The sequence below is a fragment of the Schistocerca americana genome, chromosome 2 (assembly GCF_021461395.2).
Source record: "Schistocerca americana isolate TAMUIC-IGC-003095 chromosome 2, iqSchAmer2.1, whole genome shotgun sequence".
NCBI classification, from domain to species: domain Eukaryota; kingdom Metazoa; phylum Arthropoda; class Insecta; order Orthoptera; family Acrididae; genus Schistocerca; species Schistocerca americana.
The window spans coordinates 385,254,679-385,278,413 of record NC_060120.1 but is presented as its reverse complement, the minus strand read 5'-3'; the positions used below and the strand labels follow the sequence as shown (position 1 = coordinate 385,278,413).

General features: G+C 39.9%; 1 protein-coding gene across 1 annotated transcript in view; it reads right to left on the bottom strand.

Moving 5' to 3' along the window:
- The window catches only part of LOC124594102, a 394,923-nt gene that overhangs the window by 102,794 nt on the left and 268,394 nt on the right, over window positions 1-23,735 (bottom strand). The window contains exons 11-15 of the mRNA XM_047132453.1: window positions 17,239-17,504; window positions 9,080-9,249; window positions 8,685-8,793; window positions 435-631; window positions 55-190 (exon numbers count right to left, since the gene is read on the bottom strand). Of these exons, the coding sequence (XP_046988409.1) occupies window positions 55-190; window positions 435-631; window positions 8,685-8,793; window positions 9,080-9,249; window positions 17,239-17,504 (878 nt within the window). The remainder of the gene's footprint in view (window positions 1-54; window positions 191-434; window positions 632-8,684; window positions 8,794-9,079; window positions 9,250-17,238; window positions 17,505-23,735) is intronic.

Here is a 23,735-nt window from a genome sequence, read left to right as displayed (position 1 = left end):
TGTTACAACTTAATGCAACTGAATTACACAATTCTGATGTAAGTTACTCCTTACCTCTGCAATGAATTAAGAATTTCTTCAGATGCAAATTCCAGCAATATTGATGTGTTAGCTAAGTGAAGAGAGTATTTATTGGCTTTACTGAATGCAGCAGCTGTACCCACAGGAGACTTTGGATCTGCTCCTCCATCTAATGAAATACAAACAGTTCATAATGAAAAAGTGCAAAATATAAGTATTTCATATTGAAAGTATCTAACTTATTTTGTTCATCATAATCAATGTTTTTGGAAAGCCCGCCAGTGTCACTCATGATTTAAATAATGAAAAATGCACCAGTTAGCAACTTCTATAAATACTGTTTGCTGCTGTTTGAGCGAGATAGGAACAGACCCACAAACCATATTGTTCTAAAATGGTAGATAGTGTCTTACTTTTCTTCCAAAATTCATATTCCTTCTGTTGACGCTCTGTGCGGTATTCCTCTGCTTTCTCCATAGCTTGCATTAATAAGTCTGTTGGGAACAGTTCAACAGCTTTCATTTTAATATCACGTGAACTTATTACTTCATCATCAAGCCAGGCAGACAAGTCAAGACTTGGTTGCAGTTCACATGAAATCCGTACATTCCTGCATTCACAGAAATTTAGCGTTATACATATAGATGCTAAGTTAAATAAGTAATTAATTTAAATAATTGGCTTTTGAAGGAGAATTTTTAATGGCCCTTACTTAATTTTTCTCACATTGACAACAGTAAGATAAACACAATCAAATGAGATATGAAGAATTTCTTATAATTCATATTTTTGGAATAAATACTTCTTGCCATAAAATTGTCTCTTGACATGACAGTGAAGATAAAATAAAGAAAAAAATTTCTGTCTACATGTCAACAGACTGGAATTCCATAATGTGAATTTTTGACAACTAAGCATAAAAGTATTTATTATTAAACAACTTTACTTGAGAAAACATAGTCATTTTCAAATGGCCTTAAGTGGCTCTGATAGATCCTTTGTAAAGAATATAAATAGGTTAAGTATCAAAATTTGGGAGTTCCATCATTGCTGTTTCCGCATTCTTAGTTTATTTCCTTTCCCACTGACATGACTATTTGTGAACATTAATGATTTTGGTCGGATTCACAATATTTGCTCTTAAGACAGAATATACTTTTTTAATCTTTGTACCATAATAAAAAACTCTGCTCTGGATTCTGAAAGGTATAAATTAAGTAACAAAACTTTCTGATTTCTTGCGACAAGTTTGTGACATGCATAGATGTCCACAGAACTGTTTTCAAGGTAGAACAACATTCTAAAATTGTCATTTCTTTACATAACTGGATCTGGGACTTTAAAGACATGTTATGCCCCAAGAACTAAATTTTAGTACAGATACACATTTATTATATCCCAAATTCCAGGATGGAATAACGACAACGTTTTGAAAAGGCTAGATTGCTACTCATCATATAGAGGAGATGTATAGTCGCAGACAGACACAACAAACACACACACACACACACACACACACACACACACACACACACACACACACACACAGACCATTGTGTCTCTGGCCAGACGGACTGCAGGCAACTGTGTCTGACGGGAGAGTCTGGGTAGGGAGCGAAGGAAGAGACAGGGGTGGGGAGGGGAAGGGCTAGCAGGATAGTGGTAGGGAAAGATGTAGTGCTGCTTGTGGGAGCATGCAGGAATGTGGTGGAGATAGGGCAGGGCTGTATGTACAATCAGGAGGTTTGGCTTGGGGCGGGGGAAGCAAAAAAGGAGAGAATTATAGGAGGGAAAAGAAAAAGAGAGAAAAGAGAAATAGAGAGACTAGTGGGTGCATTGGTGGAATAGAGGACTATAGAAGGCTGTTTAGTGTTGGAGTGGGAGCAGGGGAGGAGACAGGTGGGTGAAGGACAGGGACTAGTGTAGGTTGAGACCAGTGCGGTAACAGGAAAGCAAGATATATTACAGGGAGAGTTCCCAACTGCACAATTCAGAAGAGCTGGTGCTCGTAGGAAGGATCCAGATAGCATAGGCTGTGAAGAAGTCTTTGAAGTGAAGCACATTCCTTTGTGCTCCCAGACACAGCACTATACCCTCCCCAACCCAGTCTCCTTCTTACCTCCACCACCCAGACTGCTTCTCCCTTCAGGAGCAGCTGCCCAAAGTCCAGCCTCAGTGGCCAGAGACAGCTGTCATGTGTGTGTGAATTGTGCTTGTGTGAATGTGTGCGTGTTTTCAACATTACAAGAAGGCCTTTTGGCTGTAAGCTTACTTGTTTAGCAGGCTTTTTGTTGTGCCTGTCTGCAACACCACATCTCTTCATACGGTGAATTATCCACTCAACATTTCTATATCTACATCTATATCTATACTCTGCAAACCACCATGAGATGCAAAGCAGAGGGTGTGTCCCGCTGTACCAGTTATGGAGATTTCTTCCTCTTCAATTCACCTATGGATTGTGGGAAGAATGATTGTTTGAATGCCTCTGTATGTGTGCAACAATTACTCTAATCTTACCCTCACAATCCCTATGTGAGCAATATGTAAGGGGTTGTAGTATATTCCTAGAGTAACCAATTAAAGCTGGTTCTTGAAGTTTTGTTAATAGAATTTTTTGGCATGGCTTACATCTACCTTCAATAGTCTTGCAGTTCAGTTTTTTCAGTATCTCCATGACACTCTCCCACATATTAAACAAATCTGTGACCATTTGTGCTGGCCTTCTCTGTATATGTTCAATACCCCTGTTAGTCATATTTGGCATGGGTCTCTCACACTTGAGCAATATTCTAGAACAGGTCACATGAGTGATTTGTAAGCAATCTCCTTTGTAGGCTGATTGCACTTCCCCAGTATTCCACCAATAAACTGAAGTCTACTACCTGCTTTACCCCAAGGCTGAACCTATGTGATCATTCCATTTCAATATCCCTACAAAGTGTTATACCCAGGTATTTGTATGAGTTGGCTGATTCCAACAGTAACTTATTGAGATTATAGTCATAGGATGCTATATTTTTTTCATTTTGTGATGTGCAAAATTTTACATTTCTGAACGTTTAAAGCAAGACGCCAATCTCTGCAACACGTTAAAATCTTATCAAGATCTGACTGAGTATTTGCGCAGCTTCTTTCAGATAGTACTTCATTATAGATAACTGCATCATCTGAAAAAAACCTGATTTTACTGTCTGCCAGGTCATTGATATACAACATGAACAGCAAGGGTCCCAACACACTTCTCTGTGGCACACCCAAGGTTATTTCTACATATGATACTGACTCTCCATCCAAGATAACATGCTGCATCCTCCCTACCAAAATGTCCTAAATCCAGTCACAAACTTCACTTGATACCCTACCTCACTGTACTTTTGACAATAAGCATAGGTGCAGTAATGCTTTTCGGAAATCAAGAAATACTGCATCTACCTGGTTGCCTTGATCCAAAGCTTTCAGTATGTCATGTGAGAAAAGTGCAAGTTGGGTTTCACATGACTGATGTTTTCAAAATCGATGCTGGTCAGCATTGAGGAGGTTATACTGTTCAAGATCTCTCAGTATGTTTGAGCTCAGAATATGTTCTAAGCTTCTACAACAAATCAATGTCAAGGATACTGGATGGTAATTCTTGTGGATAACTTTAACTACTCTTCTTGTAGACGGGTGTGACCTGTGCCTCTTTCCAAGAATTGGGCCATGGTTTTTTTGTTTGAGGGATCCATGACAGCTTATAGTTAGAAGAGGGGCTAACTCAGCTGCAAATTCAGTATAGAATCTGATAGGGATTCCATGGGGGCCTGGAGCTTTTTTCAATTTTAATGATTTCAGATGTTTCTCAACACCACTGACACTACTACCTATTTCATTCATCTTTCAAATGGTATGAGGATTAAATTGGGACAGTTCTGAGTTTTCCTTTGTAAATGAACATTTGAAAAAGGAGTTAAGCATTTCAGCTTTTGCTTTGCTACTCTCAATTTCAGTTTGTCTCATTCACTAGGGACTGGACACACTTTGGTGTCACTAATGGCCTTCACATACAACCAGAATGTCTTTGGGTTTTGTGAAAGATCACTTGACAATATTCTGCTGCAGTAGACACTGAAAGCTTCATGCATTGCTCTCTTGACAGCCAAACAGGTTTCATTCAGCATCTATCTATCTATAGCCCCATGCTTCACTTTACACCTGTTATGCAGTAATCTCTGTTTCTTTAAAAGCTTATTTACAGTGGCTGTATACTATGGAGGTTCCCTACCATTATGAACTGTTCTACTGGGTACATATCTATCCAGTGCATGCATTGTTGCCACAATGATGTCATTGTCACTGGCATCAGTTTTGATGTAGACATTCTCAAAGAGGTCAGATCTACTTGTTGCCATTAGGTCCAATATATTTCCATCCTGAGTGTGTCCCCTAACTATCTGTTGTAGGCAGTTTTCAGAGAAGGCATTTAGTAGTTTCACAGGATGTCTTATCATGCTCACCACTAACAAAACTGTAATTTTACCAATTAATTGTTGGACAATTAAAGTCTCTACTGATGATTACAGTATGATTGGGGAATTTAAGTACAAGTGAACTAAGGTTTTCTCTAAAGTTTTCAGTTACTTCAGGAGATGAATCTGGTGTGCAACAGAAGGATCCAACAATCATTTTATACCCACCCCTGATACTGAATTTTGTCCAAACAATCTCACATGCAGCTTCAATTTCTCTATCTATGAATCTGTGTTTGTTGTTTACTGTGACAAATACACCACTTCCATTTCCCGTTTGCCTATCCTTTCACTATACATTTAAATTTTCCCCAAAAATCTCACTGCTATCAACTGCTAGTTTCAACCAGCTTTCTCTACCTAGTTTTATATGAACTTCACTGCTTTCCATGAGTATTTCAAACTCTGGCACTTCATTGCGAATGCTTTGGCAATTTGCCACTAGGATTTTAATACTCTCACCTGTGGGAGGCATTTCTTTGCATCTTACACTGACACTTCCGGGTTTCTTACCACTATAGTTATCTGGATTGGATGGAGAGTCACCTAATCTAAAAAAAACTTGTGTTACAGCCCACACACAGTCAGCTACATGTGTAGCAGCCTCTGATGTGTAGTGCACACCTGACCCATGGAGCAAGTCCAGGAAGTCCCAACCTAGCTTGTCACAGAATCTTCAAGGTGTCTGGTTCAGTCTTTCCACTCGACTCAGAACCAGAGGCCTACGGTCAGTTCTGGGAACAATGGTGGAAACTGTGAGCTTTGTTGACACTTCACGTGCATTTTATTGAAGGTAGATTACTATGATACCTAAAATGTAGAAATGAAATAATATATGCTAATAATTTAGGAGGACAGGAGAGCATTGAATTGTTGACAGGCATAAATAAGCTGAATACACAATTGTAGTCATGCAGGTTGACTGGTTTTGTTTGGTGGATATGGCAGAAGGGGGAGGGGAGAAAAGAGACAGGGATTAGGGGAGGGGTTGAGGAAGGGTGGCTGACAGCTCAGAAGGAGGCAGCAGATGTGTAAGACAGGAATACGAGAGGAAGAGGCAGCACATGCCCCAAATAGGAATGCAACACACAGGTACTGGAGCCAATGCTTTCCTGCACCACATGATGATTATGGCATGGGAGAGCAGTCTGGAAGCAGGTGATAGGAAAGAGAAAGTAGAGACTGTTGTGAACAGGGTGTGGGTGTAGAGGGTTAAGGTTGACAAGACTGCAGAAAAGGATGTGTTGCAAAAATAGCACCAGTTCAGAAAAGCTGGTGCTATGATGAAGGATTGAGATGGCAAAGTTGTGAAGCAGGCACTGAAATTGAGCATGCTGTACTCAGCAGTGTGTTCTGCCATTGGGTGGTCAACTGTGCTCTTGGCCACAATTCTGTGGTGGCCTTTGATTCTGTTGGGCAGCTAGTTGCTTGTCATGCCCACACAAAATGCTGTGCAGAAATTGCAGCAGAGCTGGTACATGGCACAGCTGCTTTCTCAGGTGACCCTGCCTCTGATGGGATTTGATAGGCCTCTGATGGGAACAGGCTGGATGTGATGGGTGGGTGATCTGGGCAGGTCTTGCACCAGGGTCTTCCACATATTTATGATCCCTGCGGCAAGTGGTTGAGTGTAGGAATGACACAGTGATGGACCAAGATGTTGTGTAGGTTAGGAGGGCAGTGGAACAGCACTTTAGAGGAGGTGGGAAGGACTGAGGGTGAGGTGTTCCTCATTGCCAGGCATGATGATAGATAGACAAAGCCCTGGCAAAAGCTATGCTGCAGCTGCTCCAGTCCAGCATGATAATGGGTGATATGGGGGGGGGGGGGGGGGAGGGGGAGGGGGGTGTTCCTATTTCTTGGGGGTGATGGGAGAATTAGGCATGTGTGAGGATATGGTGTGGAGAATCTGTTTGCAGACTAGGTTTGTGGGATAATGTTTGTCTGTAAGGTCTTTGTGCGAGAGCCAGCATGGACAAGTTGTTACTGCATATATGCTGTCCATGGGTAACCAGGCTGCCTGGGAGTGATTTTTTGGTAAGAAGTGGATGATAGCTGTCAAAATGCTGGTACTGTAGATGGTTAGTGGGCTTGATATGGGCTGAGGTATGCACAGAGCCATGAGACAGGTAGAGGTCCAGGAAGGTGGTGTGTTGGCTTGAGGGCAACCAGGTGAAGCAGATCGGAGAGAAGGTGTTGAGTCTGTGGAGGAATGAGGATAGCTGGCCGTGAACCTGGGTCCAGATCATGAAGATTTTCTCAACAAACCTAAAATTCAGTCAGCACAATGTGTGTGTGTGTGTGTGTGTGTGTGTGTGTGTGTGAGCGTGTGTGACAGGGTATTTAGAGAAAGGATTCATCTGAAAGCTAGCAAAGTTTTTAGTCTTTGTGTGCCTGTCAATGACTCAACATCTCACTATGCAGTGAGTTGTCATCTCTACTTCAAAATTATGTACTTCCTGCTCAGCTGACATTCTCTTTATTTTATGTAGGACTGTACAATTTCAGGTTTAGGCCATTTTTAAGTATTTTATGAATGATTTTTTAATGGTATATTATGCCACTGTCATTGCAGTTGTTGCAACACTGCAAAAACTCAAAAGTAACATGCTCCCAAAATAACGAAAAACTGTTTCTAATTTATTTTATGACAATTACATGCAGGCACTGGAGTAAAGATATCATTGAAGAATGGCTCATAAAATAATTGAAAATGGTCTAAGGCTGAAATTGTACCATCATACCTCAAATAAAGAGAATGTCAGCAGCAGGAATTACAAACTCATTTAACAAATTCTGCCCGAACTTCACTGTTTTCACAGACTAACACATGTCTTTTTTATTGTCATCTTAGCTTATCTTCTATTTCCTTACACTTAGTTTTTGTTCTTGCTACTCATGTTTGTCTCATCTGTGTCTCTGGTTCTCCTTTCCTTACTCCAGTTTTACTGAATGCTACCTCATCTTAGCTGCAAGAGGTGTGATTGAGTCTTGAAATAGGGGAATATAATTGTGTTAGTAAAAAGCAATAAGGTTTTTTTGGAAGATCACTTATGCAAGTCAGCCACGGAAGTGGACCTAGCACACAATCATTTGAGCTTCATATTTTATGGCCTCCCATTTTGAGTTCATCTTTACTCATGTGGGCTATTCTGACAACGTGATAATTTTTCTGCTGTGAATGCAAGGTTCCGTTCATGGAAGAGGCGTGCCACTAAATCTACAATATTTTAGTTTCCCAAATAGACTTTTATTATCTGCATAATCCAATTGCTCAACAGTCACAGAAAACAGCCTCAGGAAAAATTTTCTTTCAAGTTCTAACATTTTGAGGACATGTAAGAATTTAATTTTAAATTATCTATTACAGAAACCAGACTGAGAGGCATGTGGCACAGTTTGTTCAGAGTACTAAGCCAGTATTCTGTTCCAGGCTACTTGGGATTTTTTTAAAAGACTGATAGGAGCAAAATAACTCTGTAATTAGATATGATTTGCTGATCTTCAGTTTCATAAAGACTCGTAATTGCACCTTCGATTTTGCCAGGGAGAACGCCTCACACAAATGTCTGATTTTAATTATAGTTGTTTCAAAGAAGTGCTACCAAATCAGTACATAGATTTGTAGTGCTCTGGTAGAAAACACCATTATAGCTAGAAAAACATAATTTTTAGCAATAAAATGTCATTTATAGTTTTTTTGTGGTTGTATTTTTTTTAAATTGATTGTTGCTGATGATGTAAACTAACTCATCAATTTTCATTGCCACTGTACACTTTGTAAATCTTTTTCTGAACATTCTCTCTGGACATTGTCATTGTATCATTAAAATGATCCTTTTATACAGAATGTTTTACTATCCAACATTAAATGATTATTATATTTTCATTTGTTAACATTTGATCGTCATGGCCAGATGAATAATTTATTGCTGTTTTCACACCTAAATTACTAAATGTCATTTAGTCTGAAAATAAGCTGTGAATGGCTATGACATTACTTTCTTTAACATTCAATGTTGTATTGCCATTGCATTATCAAATGTCAGTTCATTCTCATATATTTGTAGGTGAACATGTAAGCAGTCTCTAAAACAACTAAACATTTTAAATTAATAACACCTGATGTAATTTATTTATTGTGGGAATACTCACAGATATGGGTCCTCTTGAATAAACACCCGTGACTGTACCTGTTCAAGAGTTGGCATGTTAGCACACAGCAAGCCAGCAAGAGTGACTTTTCTGAGTTCTTGTAGTTGTTCTGTAAGAATTAAAGATTAAATACTACTAATAACAAATATTTAAACATTTTAATAACTTTAGTATACTATATTCCCATTTACTGAAAACTAAATATGAATATCTTATGAAAGAAACTGAGGCAAGACTGAAATTGGCCTTAGATGACTCCATGCTACCTGGCACATGCCACAATAAGTTTGCAAATTTTACTAATGTGGTACAGATATAAAATGTGTACATATTCCCCTGTGTTAAAACAATTTGATATTTTAAAGGTGATATACTTTCACAGCATCTCTACTTACTTTTGCTGAATGATGAGGGAGGGAGATCATTCTCATACCAGAAGCGATCACTATTTCGTACTAACGCAAACTGGTGAGCCAATAGGCAGGTGAAGGTGGGGCCAACAATGGCCCCATCAAGTTCTGTCTCCAGCACACCACCGACAAACAGATCTATCAAGCCTGGATCACTGTAAATGAAAATGCAAACAAGTTTCATTTTTAAAAAATGTATGAAGGCAATTTGCAGTTGGTAAAATCGCTGTTGTGGGCAGTAAATTGAACTGCAAATATAAATCTAAGAATTGAAAATACAATCAGAATTTATTCCCAGAAAGGTGTCAAAAAATATTCACGATTGAGGGAAATAAGTCAATTTTCAGGCATAGAGAAAAGAAAAAGGAAAATAGTGTTACGAGATTTCCTGATAAAGATAGGTTCTGATCAATTTCAGGAACTTATGTTAAACTATACCACTGTTGCAGTGCATAATTTTCATGATATATGAAGTGATTAATGTGGTATGTGGTGCAGAGGATGGAGAAAAATGGATTTTGTGCTGTAACTCAAAATTTTCGTTTGATAGGTTCAACAGCTGTGCAGGTTAAAGCCAAAATGGCTTCTCATTTCAGAGTATGATCACAGGCATCGAAACCCCATTACAGAACATGATCATTTGCTACAGTCCTGGATGGTACTGAGTTATGAAGGGGGTGCTCCATGTGGCTGGTCAGTAGTGAGGGATAGTAGGTGACTCATGCCTTTTCTCCTGTCACCTGCTATCCCTAATATATCCACCGACCAGCCAAAAATGTATACTATCTTTGTTATTCAGAACTACCCAAGACTGGAGCAAATGAATCACATTCTTTGCCTGTTTGCATGCGCTTAAATAGTAAATATCCTTTCCACTATCTTCCCCACTCCTACCATAGTGGTATTCAAACTTCCTCCCAACCTAAGCAACATCCTTGTCTGTCGCTTTTCCATCCCTGCTTCAAACATCTTACCCCATGGCTCCTACTGCTGTAAATGACCTACTAGAGCAGGACTTGTCCTGTATATCCTCCAATTACCAACTACTCCACTTCTCTCAGGAGGCATTTCCTAACCCATCAAAAGCAGAACCACCTGTGAAAGTAGTCTACCAACTTAACTGCAACCAATATGAGGCATTCTACAAGGACGTGACCATTAACAAGTTGTCTGTTTGCAAGAATGGCCACTGCCAAATGCTGACCTTAGAGACAGCTTGACTGCCCTATTACCAAACATGGCACACAAAACAGTGTAATTGACTTCAACAACTGATTCACAGTCTGTGCTATCTGGACTCTTTCCGCCAATGCCATGGTTTCTGAACTGTGAAAGTGGGAACTCTCCCTGCAGCATATCCTTCATTCCTGTAACCCCCCTGGCCTCAATCTTTGCTAGTCCCTAGCATCTTCCCCCTCCTCTTCCATGCCTTCTACGCTATCCCTTCCTCTCCCCATCCCACACCATTTCTTTACCCTCAAGAACTACCACAGCCACGGTCACTCAGTCAGGCCTCATAGCTTAGTCCACTTTTAAATGTACCTGCCTGCTGCTCAGTACCTCCTCTATATGATAAGTAGCAGTATATCCTAACAAATGTTGTTATACTATCCTGTATTTACCATTGTTTAAATTATTTACAACAACAGATAGTTTGGGAGCTCACTGTGACAGAAATACATTACATCTAATGACCAATTGGAAGATACCCACAATCAGTGAGCATGAGGCATTTGTAATAACAATTGCTACCAAAGCACAGATGGCAGCCGTAAAAAATAGGTATAACTAGATGGATAAAAAAATCTACCCACCGAGTGGTGGCAGGAGAAAACACACATAAAACTTATGGGAATGCGCAAGCTTTTGGAGCCAGTGGTTCCTTCTTCTGGTATGAAGTTGAAAGAGAAGGAAGACGGATGAAGGAAAAACCTGGTGACATTTAGGAAAAGCAGAGAGTTATGGAAAAGTTGCCAAGAACCCTGGGTCAGGGGAGAGTTATGAGACAGAATGAGAGGGAAAGACTGATTGTTGGAGACTGCATAGGATGAGATCCGAAAACAAAATGAGAGCTTAAAAGTGGAAGATATGGTAATAAACAAGATCGAAATTATTGACAAAATATTATGCAAGTGTTTATAAGATCAGAAAGCTACATGCCTTAACATGGCTGAAAGGTCAGAAAATAAAAGATATAAAAAACTAAAATGAAATTTAGAAAAGGAAGTTACTGTTATCCTTTCCAAGTCAAATGTTCCTTCGCATACACCCTAGGCATTTGAGGCAAACATGTTTGTTCAGATGTGGACTCTTTACAGCAATACTCAACCCTTCTCACATCAGCCTTCACAGGATATAATTACCCCACCGGCCCAGTTAAAGAGCAGATTTCTTGGGCCATCACATCCAATCTTGGTACTACTGAACCCTCCAAAAAACTTAGGAGTACACCTTTTATCACTCAGTACTATTCCGTTCTTGAATATATAAATCCGATACTTCAATACAATGCTACGACTTCCTTAAGTAGAGTCCAGAAATGAGGTCCATTCTGTTTGACATTTTGTCCACTACACCTAGAATAGCTTTCTCCCCTTCCCCCAAATCTCCACAATATTCTGGTCAGACCCCATGCTGCTTCTGCACCAATTTCCCTACCCTTTTTATAACCCTATCTTAAACCTTTGTCTCTCAGGAAAAAATTGGAAATTTGTGGTAAGTTCTATGGAACCAAACTGCTTTGGTTATCGGTCCCTAGGCTTACACACTACTTAATCTAATTCAAACTAACTTCCGCTAAGGACAACACACACACCCATGCCCAATGGAGGACTCGAACCTCCGATGGGGGGATCCGCGTGAACCATGGCAAGGCACCTTTCACCACACGGGTGCCTCTCAGGTTTTCAAATCCTGTTCTCTGCAGTTCTCAACAATCAGTCTTTCCTTCTCATCCATTTTGATAAGTCTTCGCTGATCCAAGGTTATGGGTGACTTTTCTGTTATTCTCCACATTTCCAAAACCTCACCATTTCTTTTCCTTCATCCCTCTTCCTTCCTCTTCAATCCTTCTGCCAGAAGAAGGAGCTGCTGGCACAGTTCCATAACTTTTGTATGTTTTTCTCCTCCTTCGTGAGTAGATTTTTTATTCATCCAATTAGATTATATTTTCAAAAAACTGATTATTTTTGTTGATATATCAGTTCTTGAAACAAATATATAGATTTACTTGCTCAATAAAGTAGATAAAGAAGTGCTAGTGTCTTATCTCAAGGAGGAACTCAATTTAGCTCTGAGCAAGAGCATATAGAGAAACTTCTGCTCAAGTTTAGAAAAATAGTTACCAAGCACTATATACACTGAAGAGCCAAAGAAACTGGTACACCTGCCTAATATTACGTAGGGGCAAGCACACAGATGTGCCGCAACACAACGTGGCAAGGACTCTATTAATGTCCAAAGCAATGCTGGAGGGAATTGACATCATCAGTCCTGCAGGTCTGTCCATAAATCTGTAAGAGTATGAGGGGGTTAAGATCTCTTCTGAACAGCAATTTGCAAGGCATCCCAGATATGCTCAATAATGTTCATGTTTGGGGAGTTTGGTGGCCAGCGGAACTGTTTAAACTCAAAAGAGTGTTCCTGGAGCCACTATGTAGCAATTCTGGATGTGTGTGGTGTCGAAATTGTCCTGCTGGAATTGCCCAAGTCCATTGGAACGCATAATGGACATGAATGGATGCAGGTGATCAGACAGGATGCTTACGTACATGTCACTTGTCAGAGTCGTATCTACCCGTATCAGGGATCCCATATCACTCCAACTGCACACCCCCCACACCATTACAGAGCCTCCACCAGCTTGAGCAGTCCCCTGCTGACATGTAGGGTCCACGGATTCATGAGGCTGTCTCCAGGCCCACACACATCCATCTGCTCAATACAATTTGACATGAGACTCATCCGGCCAGTCATCATGTTTCCAGTCCTTAACAGTCCAATGTCGGTGTTGACGGGCCCAGGCGAGGGTAAAGCTTTGTGTCTTTGAGTCATCAAGGGTACACGAGTGGACCTTCAGATCCAAAAGCCCATACTGATGATGTTTTGTTGAGTGGTTTGCATCCTGACACTTCTTGATGGCCCAGCACTGAAAATTGCAGCTATTTGCGGAAGGGTTGCACTCCTGTCACGTGGAACGATTCTCTTCAGTTGTCATTGGTCCCCTTCTTGCAGGATCTTTTCCTGGCCACAGTGATGTCAGAGAACTGACGTTTTACCAGATTCCTGATATTCGCTGTACAGTTGTGAAATGATCGTATGGCAAAATCATCACTTCATCGCTACTTCGGAGATGCTGTGTCCCGTCGCTCATGCGCCGACTATAACACCACGTTCAAACTCACTTAAAGTTTGATAACTTGTCATTGTAGCAGCAGTAACCAATCTAACAACTGTGCCACACACTTTTTGTCTAATATAAGTGTTGCTGATCACAGTGCCACATTCCGCCTGTTTACATATCTCTGTATTTGAGAATATGTCTGCCTACACCAAATTCTTTGGCGCTTCAGTGTATACACTGGACAGTACATGATGGGAGAGACCCTTCAAGGTATACTGTCTGTATAACAAAGCTCCTAAAGAAACAGTGCCTTGGGCACATTCATTCATTCATTTGTATTCTGTGGACCCATCAAGAAGGAGGACAGTCAAGTGTGCGTCAAGATATACATTACCAGAAGATAAGAGAATCATAAATACTTAATCCATACACTATATTAGTGGCAAAGTATCACTATACTGCTTAATACTATTCATGGAAATGCAGCTAAGTTTAACCATGTAAATTAGAAACAAAATTTCTGTTTCCTCAGTTACATTAAGCAGTTGCTGTTTTAGCTTAATATTTACTTAACTACTTTAGTTACCTACTGCTATATAGGACTCAGTCAATTTGTGTAAACACCTGTATGTAAGATATCTGAGGGTATGAGATGGAATGATTACACAGGTTTAATTTCAGTTAAAGCTGGTGGCAGACTTTGGTATGACAGTGAAAAAAAGCAGTCAATCTTGAAAGGTGATTACTTACAAAACACTCACATGACCTATCCCAAAACATTGCTCAAGTGCAGATATTTCTTTCACTTATTTTCAGATTTATTTTTTATCATTAATCAAACCAAGCGGTGACAAGTTCTTTATGTAGTTATCTATACTACTATCAGTTCATAGCTGTCATTTGGTTCAACACAGCAAGTAACCCCACTTCTCAATGTCAGAAAATAACACAATAACTTGATAGTCTCAGATAAGTTCACAACAAACATGTCTCAATATTTCATTTTCACATACAATTCAATTGCATATCCTTGGAATTCACACATGACAATGTCAGCCTAACTCCCTATTCAGTGAAGTTTATGAACATAACTGTATCTTTGTTAACAGTTCACAAGGGAGGTAAACAAAGTACAGCTCCACAAATACATGTCTAATTATACACAAATAATTCACTGCTTTTGATGTATAATAGCGAGTACAAATAAAGATGTGAGCAGTATGTTACACAGTCATGAATTTCATAGAGATGTAACAAAATTATTGCAACTCGTGGACTTTTATCACATAAACATTAATTGTGTGGTTGCTTAAAAACAAAGGTGAGGACTGTGCAGTTATCAGACATAGATTCACACAAAAAATTACCAAATTATAAATTGCTACGCAATATTATCACAATGATTGCTAAGCCTGGACTGAGGATTTTTGGGTCAAGTGAAGAATATATAGACTGGTGTCATGATATGTTGAGATTTTGATAGTGAAGTATATATAGATTGGAGTCATATTTTGTGATTTTGATAATTACATTATCTATACTATTATATAAAGTCAAGTTGTTGCTTAAAGTTGTTACCAAAAATCTCGGAAAGTTCTTGTCTGATTTACTTCAACCTTTTACATGATACTGTAATAAATGTTCTTTAACATATAAAAATTGTATACACAAGGATGCGCTGTTTTGTTTTCTTCTACGTAATCTGGATTGTCCATTTGTAGATTAAAGCAATGGGAAATACTGTCATTGAAGCTATTATCTTCACAGATGGATACAGAGAAAGGGAAGGAGTAGATGGACAGAGAGAGGGGTAGGAAGAGGTTCAGAGAGATATAGGGGGGGGGGGGGTAGATGAACAGAGAGAGGGTGCAGGAGGTGACAGACTGAGAGATCTGGGGGGGGGGGGGGGAGGAGGGGGTGTTACAAGGAGATGACGACATATATCCAATTCCAATACATATTTAGCAACTGTAAGCACTGCTGGGTTTGCTAGTAGTTTATAAAATGAAACAGGTCAGAATTAGAAATAGAATGGATCTATTAAATCCAACAATAATCTAGTTTAACAAAATGATACTTGTTTAGAAAAGTATCAAAGGTCAGGGTATTATCTGATTAACACACTGTATGCCTTCACGGTGGATTCACTATTTTCATGTAAGATGGCACTATTTTCATGTAAGATGGCCATCTTTTAAATTTTGACAATTTATTCAAATTCTTAATTAATGGCTTAACTGTATAACATAAGGCATTATCAGGATTAGAAAAATTAGGGCAACAAAAGAATAAAGTCAAATCCTGGAATCAAAGAAGCACAAGGTCTCAAAATGACAAAAATAACTTTGGGTGTTGCCAAACTATAATTACAAGTGTCTTCTCAGTTAATACATTACTGGAAAAAGAAAATTAGTTACAGGAAAAAATGAAATCAGGACATATTAATAAGTGGTGTCAATTCTCTCGAAACTGCTGATTAGCTCACACAAGTTTTTCTACAGAATGGTGTTTCAACAATTTTGAATGCAATTTCTTTTAATTAACAAGGTTTTAAGTAAAATGAAGTATACCATTTGAATCCACAGACTGAAAACTATAACATGGATTATAAAATTATTTGAAATACCATATGAACAGTATTTTGTCAGTTTTAGGTACATACTGCATATAAACTATATATATAAAAACAAAGATGATGTGACTTACCAAACGAAAGCGCTGGCATGTTGATAGACACACAAACAAACACAAACATGCACACAAAATTCAAGCTTTCACAACCAACGGTTGCTTCATCAGGAAAGAGGGAAGGAGAGGGAAAGACGAAAGGATGTGGATTTTAAGGGAGAGGGTGAGGAGTCATTCCAATCCCGGGAGCGGAAAGACTTACCTTAGGGGGAAAAAAGGACAGGTATACACTTGCACACACACACATATCCATCCGTACATACACAGACACAAGCAGACATTTGTAAAGGCAAAGAGTTTGGGCAGAGATGTCAGTCGAGGCGGAAGTACAGAGGCACAGATGTTGTTGAATGACAGGTGAGGTATGGACGGACGTCCACATCAAACCCACCAACAAGCAACAGTACCTCCATTATGACAAATGCCACCCATTCCACATCAAACGCTCCCTTCCCTTTGTTTTTAGATATATTTTTCCCACGTGGAATGTTTCCCTCTATTATATATATATATATATATATATATATATATATATATATATATCATAGAGGAAAACATTCCACGCGGGAAAAATATACTTAAAAACAAAGATGATGTGACTTACCATACGAAAGCGCTGGCAGGTCGATAGAAACACAAACAGACACATACATACACACAAAATTCAAGCTTTCGCAACAAACTGTTGCCTCATCAGGAAAGAGGGAAGGAGAGGGAAAGACGAAAGGAAGTGGGTTTTAAGGGAGAGGGTAAGGAGTCATTCCAATCCCGGGAGCGGAAAGACTTACCTTAGGGGGAAAAAGGACAGGTATACACTCGCGCACACACACACACACACACACACACACACACAAAACATTTCTCTTAGATATACTCCAAAATGAAAGAGAGATGTAAACAAAGTATGTCAGCTTAGACACTATACAGAGAACTGAATCTGCACCTTCTACAACTGCAAAAGGCACATACCTGTTTATGTCTGGAAAACTCTCTCATAGTTTATATATGATTATATATAATATTTGTCCTCAGGCTTTCATGTTATGCAGTTTTCATTCTACTTCCCTGTTGTGACTGGAAAGTGAGCAGTTAATTTCAGAAACCACTAACTCACCTGTAGATTTTTTTAAGGACACTAAGACTCTCTTCTGGAATGTTGTGCGTTTGTCTGCTATGGTCAGATGACATAGGACACAGCTTAAGCCATTGCACATATGGTGGAAGCCCGTGATCACGACCTCTATGAATCAAAAGGGATGCTACATTCCAGTTTGATGTAGAGGTATATGGTGTATGTGCCAATGGAATGGATGCTGGTGTATTCAGTAACTTCTGTATCACAGGTTCTGAACTATCTTTTGATACATTTTTGCCGTCCATCTGTAAAATATATGATGTAATAGATTACAAGAGTTAATGGTGTGGTAAATGATACTTCTGTTAATTAACTAGTGAAAATATTTCCCAAAAGTAATTTATATACAAAATACAAAAGCAGAATATGGACAATAATAAGCCTGACATCATTTTTCAGTGGCAGTATCATGGCATTCGGTCATCCCTACATCTATAAATTATCCAAAAATTTAACTGCTGTAACTGGTAATGCAGGTACCTCGCAGAACATTTATCATAATAAAATTACTGTTTCATATTTTTAAGATGTTGGGCAGCCAGGCTTCAATGCCCGGAGACATTGGACATGTGTATGTGTGTGTGTGTGTGTGTGTGTGTGTGTGTGTGTGTGTGTGTGTGTGTTTTATGCTTGTGTGAGTGTGAATCTGTTTTCTACTTTGTCTGAGAGCTTCAGTGTTTTAGCAGCCTTTTTCATTGTCTCTACGCATCTTAATGTCTCCTTTATGTGGTGAGAAGCAATCTATCTTTTCCCTATTGTTGTTAACTGAGTGATCTATCATTCACAGGGGACAGTCAAAGAGAGAAATTATCCAAATGGTAATAAAAACATATGGCAGCCTTCCTGGTGAAAAAAAGCCACAGTCTGTACAAAAATATAATGATTAGACCTTCACTGATTGTATGTGTGCTGTATTCTCCAATAACTTACAATTTCAGCTTAATCAACTGAGCAAACATTGATACATTACGCAAAAAATAATGGGATGTTGGTTACTGTTGGTGCTGCTTACAAATGGGCTTGACTCATGGCACACTCGCAACACACATTTATTGCATGCAGCTGTGCTAATATGGTTTTTCTGCAGCCTTGGTTATGTTTTACCAGACAGCTGAACCAGATATTGGTAGTGGGTGAGGTGGCGAAGTGGTTAGCACACTGGACCCACATTCAGGAGGATGACGATTCAAAACTGGGTCCAGCCATCCTGATTTAGATTTTCATGATTTTTCTAAACCACTCCAAAATAAATAAATAAATAAATAAAAAATTAAAAAATTGTCATGTGACTAGGGCCTCCCCCATCAGGTAGACCATTCGGACCATTCACTGGGTGCAAGTCTTTAAATTTGATGCCACTTCGATGACTAGCGCGTCGATGGGGAGGAAATGATGATGATTAGGACAACACAACACCCAGTCCCTGAGCGGAGAAAATCTCCGACCCAGCTGGGAATCAAACCTGGGCCTTAGGATTGACATTCTGTCATGCTGACCACTCAGCTACCAACCACTCCATACAAATGGTGGGATGTTTCCTTTGAAAGAGCATGGACGATTTCCTTCTCCATGTTTGAAATATTCTGAGTTTGTGCTCCATCTATAATGACCTCAATGTCAACAGAACATTAAAATCCAATCTTCCTTTATATCTCAGTTCATGATTATTTTCCATGTAGTGCTTCCATGAGACAACTACACAGAGCAAATGAAGAAGACAGCTAGGTCAGATGCCAAAGTTACATGATCAAAATGAAATCACTACATCAACATCCATAAATAATGCCATAAACCTCAGGAATACCATCTTATTTAATGACTACAAACCAATGAGCAAACTGTCAGAGCTGTTTCTCCACATTACAATTGGATACAATACAAATGCATCAGACATTCAGAGAATGTTTCAGTTATGAACTTTTATTTGTGAACTTTTTTTTCTTCTACAACATGACATAACACTTACTGTATGATAACAGCTTAACTGCACAAACCAGTGTGTGACTAACTAGAATAATAAATATATTCCTCAGTCCTCACAACATCTGACTAATATCCATCAAAAAGCCTCTGAAGAAGCAAAGACCTGAAATTACCTTAGAAACTGTTCAAATCTCCCTGAAAAATGCTCCAGTTTAAGTGCCATACTACAACCAATAATAATAATAAATGGACAAATAACTTAAAAAATTTTCAGTATAATTGTAAAGTAAAATTGTGAACAACACTGAAGAACCAAAACATTTGATGAACTGCTGTATAGCGTTTTTGAATATTTCTCAATCATCTAGAAGATGTGATATTTTGGCAAGTTGACTTCTTGCCACATTCAGTCAGTCCAGATGACTGACTGTTTTCTGCTGGATACCACCTTTCTATCCCCTCTCCCTAGCTGCAGCCTCCGGCCAGCCGGTTCAGACACGAACCTGGTATTGTGGTGGAGGAAGCGTGGTGTAGTGGTTCAAACGAATGTTCTCAGTCCTACTGTGGCTGCAACTGGATGCATGTCTCTGTCAGCATGATGACAATATGTCTGTGTCTTCTTCAGTTGCCATGACAGGAGCAGATTTCTACATAAACCGCCCTTGTGCTTTGACCATTTTGAATGCAAGGTCCCAGTCCTTGTTTAATTGAAGGCTTCTGTCTTTCTACTGGCCATTAATATTGCTACACCATGAAGATGATGTGCTACAGACATGAAATTTAACCGACAGGGAGAAGATGCTGTGATATGCAAATGATTAGCTTTTCAGAGCATTCACACAAGGTTGGCACTGGTGGCGACACCTACAACGTGCTGACATGAGGAAAGTTTCCAACTGATTTCTCATACACAAACAGCAGTTGACTGGCGCTGCCTAGTGAAACGTTATAGTGATGCCTCATGTAAGGAGGAGAAATGCGTACCATCACATTTCCGACTTTGATAAAGGTTGGATTGTAGCCTATTGCGATTGCGATTTATCGTATCACGACATTGCTGCTCGTGTTGGTTGAGATCCAATGACTGTTAGCAGAATATGGAATCGGTGGGTTCAGGAGCGTAATACGGAATGCCATGCCGGATCCCAATGGCCTAGTATCACTAAAAGTTGAGATCACAGGCATCTTATCCGCATGGCTGTAACAGATCATGCAGCCACGTCTCGATCCCTGAGTCAGCAGATGGGGACGTTTGCAAGACAACAACGATCTGCATGAACAGTTTGACGATGTTTGCAGCATCATGGACTGTCAGCTCGGAGACTATGGCTGCCGTTACCCTTGACACTGCATCACAGTCAGGAGTGCTTGCGATGGGGTACCCAATGACGAACCAGGGTGCACGAATGGCAAAACGTCACTTTTTCGGATGAATCCAGGTTCTGTTTACAGCATCATGATGGTCACATCAGTGTTTGGCAACATCACAGTGAACACACAATGGAAGCGTGTATTTGTCATTGCCATACTGCTGTATCACCTGCCATGATGGTATGGGGTGCCATTGGTTACACGTCTCAGTCATGTCTTGTTCGCTTTGACGGCACTTTGAACAGTGGACGTTACATTTCAGATGTGTTACAACCCGTGGCTCTACCCTTCATTCAATCCCTGCGAAACCCTACATTTCAGTAGGATAATGCACGACCGCATGTTGTAGGTCCTGTACAGGCCTTCCTGAATACAGAAAGTTGTCGACTGCTGCCCTCGCCAGCACATTCTCCCGATCTCTCACCAATTGAAAACGTCTGGTCAATGGTGGCTGAGCAACTGGCTCGTCACAATACACCAGTCACTACTCTTGATGAACTGTGGTATCATGTTGAAGATGCATGGGCAGCTGTACTTGTACACGCCATCCAAGCTCTGTTTGACTCAATGCCCAGGCGTATCATGGCCGTTATTATGGCCAGAGGTGGTTGTTCTGGGTACTAATTTCTCAGGATCTAGGCACCCAAATTGCATGAAAATGTAATCACATGTCAGTTCTAGTATAATATATTTGTCCAATGAATATCTGTTTATTATCTGCATTTCTTCTTGGTGTAGCAATTTTAATGGCCAGTAGTGTATTAACTCATCAAGCAGTTGGATTTCTACAGCCTCTTTTAGAATACACTGTCAGAAGTGACAGTGCATCTCTCCTGTGCCATCCACACAGTATGGTCTACATATATTTTCCTGCACTGGCAAGGGATTCAGTAAACTCCTGTTTCCAGAGTAATAGGTCATCCTTGACTGTTCCCAAAAAGGCCTTTGTTTTGGGTGGTGGCAAAAGATGCATTTGACATTTTGTTTCCAGAGTATTCTGCTAATTTTTCCTGGATACAGAAAATAGTCAACTGCTGCCCTGGCCAGCACATTCTCCAGATCTCTCACCAATCGAAAACAACAAGTTTCTCTTCATGCTCAACAGACTGTGGTAATGGCTTCTTTGGGCTCAAGGCACCTCTGACAGTCACTGTAACTGTTCATATGGAACACTACCTGTACGTTCTGCAGTTTGGCTGATAGGCTGTCACGGTCTGACATTTTGCATGCTTTCTACACTACTGTACCTAGGACACCTCATTGTGAAGGGGCATAACAGCTGGACGTGTGCAACTACAAACTGATATGTGTTGGTTTATGGTAGATGCTGTGTCCTAATGTGCCATCTGGTCTTTGCTTGATAAGCACATCTAGAAATGGAAGTTAATTATTTTCTTCCATCTCTATCATGAATTTGATGCTCTGGTGTGGTGAATTCATATGTTGCACAGAGTCCTGTAATAATGTCATTCTTGCAGCCAGATTATGAATGTATCATGTAAATATCGCAAAAAGAATGAGGGCTTCTAGACTGCTGATTCCAAAGCCTTCATAAACATACTGGCCACCACAGGTGATAGCATCCAACCCATCACTACTGCAGCTGTTTGTTCATAGTAATTTCCATTATATAAAAAGCAGGCTGACATAGCATGAATTAAAACAGTTTGTTAGTGCTTGTCCAAACTTTTCTCTTATGAGGCTTCGCGGGTCTCCTAGAGGTACCCTTGTGAAGAAAGATACCATGTCAAAGCTTACCATGAGGTCTTCTTGGCCCAGTTGGAATTTCTGGAACTGTTGGATGAAATGTGCTGAGTTCCATATGTGATGCTGGCATTTGTCCAAAGAGAGGCTGGACCTCACTATCAGGTGTTTTGCCAATTCATATGTTGATGAGCTAATGTTGCTAACAATTGGGCAGAGCGCCATTCCTTCCTTGAGGACTTTAGGTAGTCCATAAACTCCAGATGGCACAGCTGCTCATGGACAATGTTTCTTCACTGTCCTCTTATTTGGGTATTGTGATAGAGAATCTCAATGGCCATCCTCTTTACTCAGTTCATAGAGTTGTCTTTGGTTCTCTTGCAAGTATCGTCCTCAAATGGGTCATACATTTTTTGCCTGTATTCTTGACAATGGCAGAACCGTACAATTTCCTTTGTCTTCTGGGAGGATGACTATCTAAGAACCTTCTTGTAGCTACTTAAGCACTTCCCTCTCTCCCTTGGAGATGTTTGGCTTTGGTGGAACAGCCACAGTAAGTGTACAGCACATTCATATTGTATTTCCTCTGCAGCATCCCATGGATGAGCAATAGCAAACTGTTCCATCATTCTGATAAATACCACTGTTAGTAGGGTCATCAAGGTCGGTGCAAAATTTAGCCACTTTCCTACTACAGATAACGTGGCATCATCAATTATTTTCTTCGTACAACTGAGTGCAGTGGTCTGAGGTTCCTCTTGCATTGGTTTAATGGCAGCTTGTCTGCAAGTGGTCAACTGTAACAGTCTGTTGTTTTAAGACTGGCTAACTGTGTGTGTCCACTTCTAAGAGTCAGCAGAGAGAGAGTCAACGTCAACTGTAAGTGGAGTGTGTCGAGTGTACTGGGTACACACCCTGATCAGGGCCAGGCTGTCTCCTCTGGTGATTTGGTTGGCAACTGTAGTTTAGGTGTGATGAACAACCTTCACAAAATGTAGTATGATTCAGTTCTTTCAGTATATCAGCAGAGAGAAAAGGGAGGCCACAAGATGCTCTACCTGTTATTAAGCCAGTAAAGTTTCTTAATTTTGCTGTGAACCTACTCACATTAGAGCAGGCTGTTCCAACAATTGCCCCACGGGCATGAATACCCACAGCCTCAGCTCCGAGCTGTGGTGTTGGAGGCTGTTGACGTCATGCATCTAGTCTGATGGCACACGTAAACAAATGCACCTCCACCTGTTTATTTCTCACAAATGTGGAGTAGTGACAGCAACAAAAAAATGACTAGTCACAGAAGCCCACTGCCCAGGTCATTAGAACTAACATCACTTCAGTTACAGGAAAAAAATTGTGATTGAAGATTGTTTTATAACTGTAAAAACTGTCTTTTTTGTACTACTGCAGTACATTTATTTATTTCAGCTGAATGCTGCTGAAGAAATCCTAAATGAAGTTATAATTTGTGCAAACAAGTT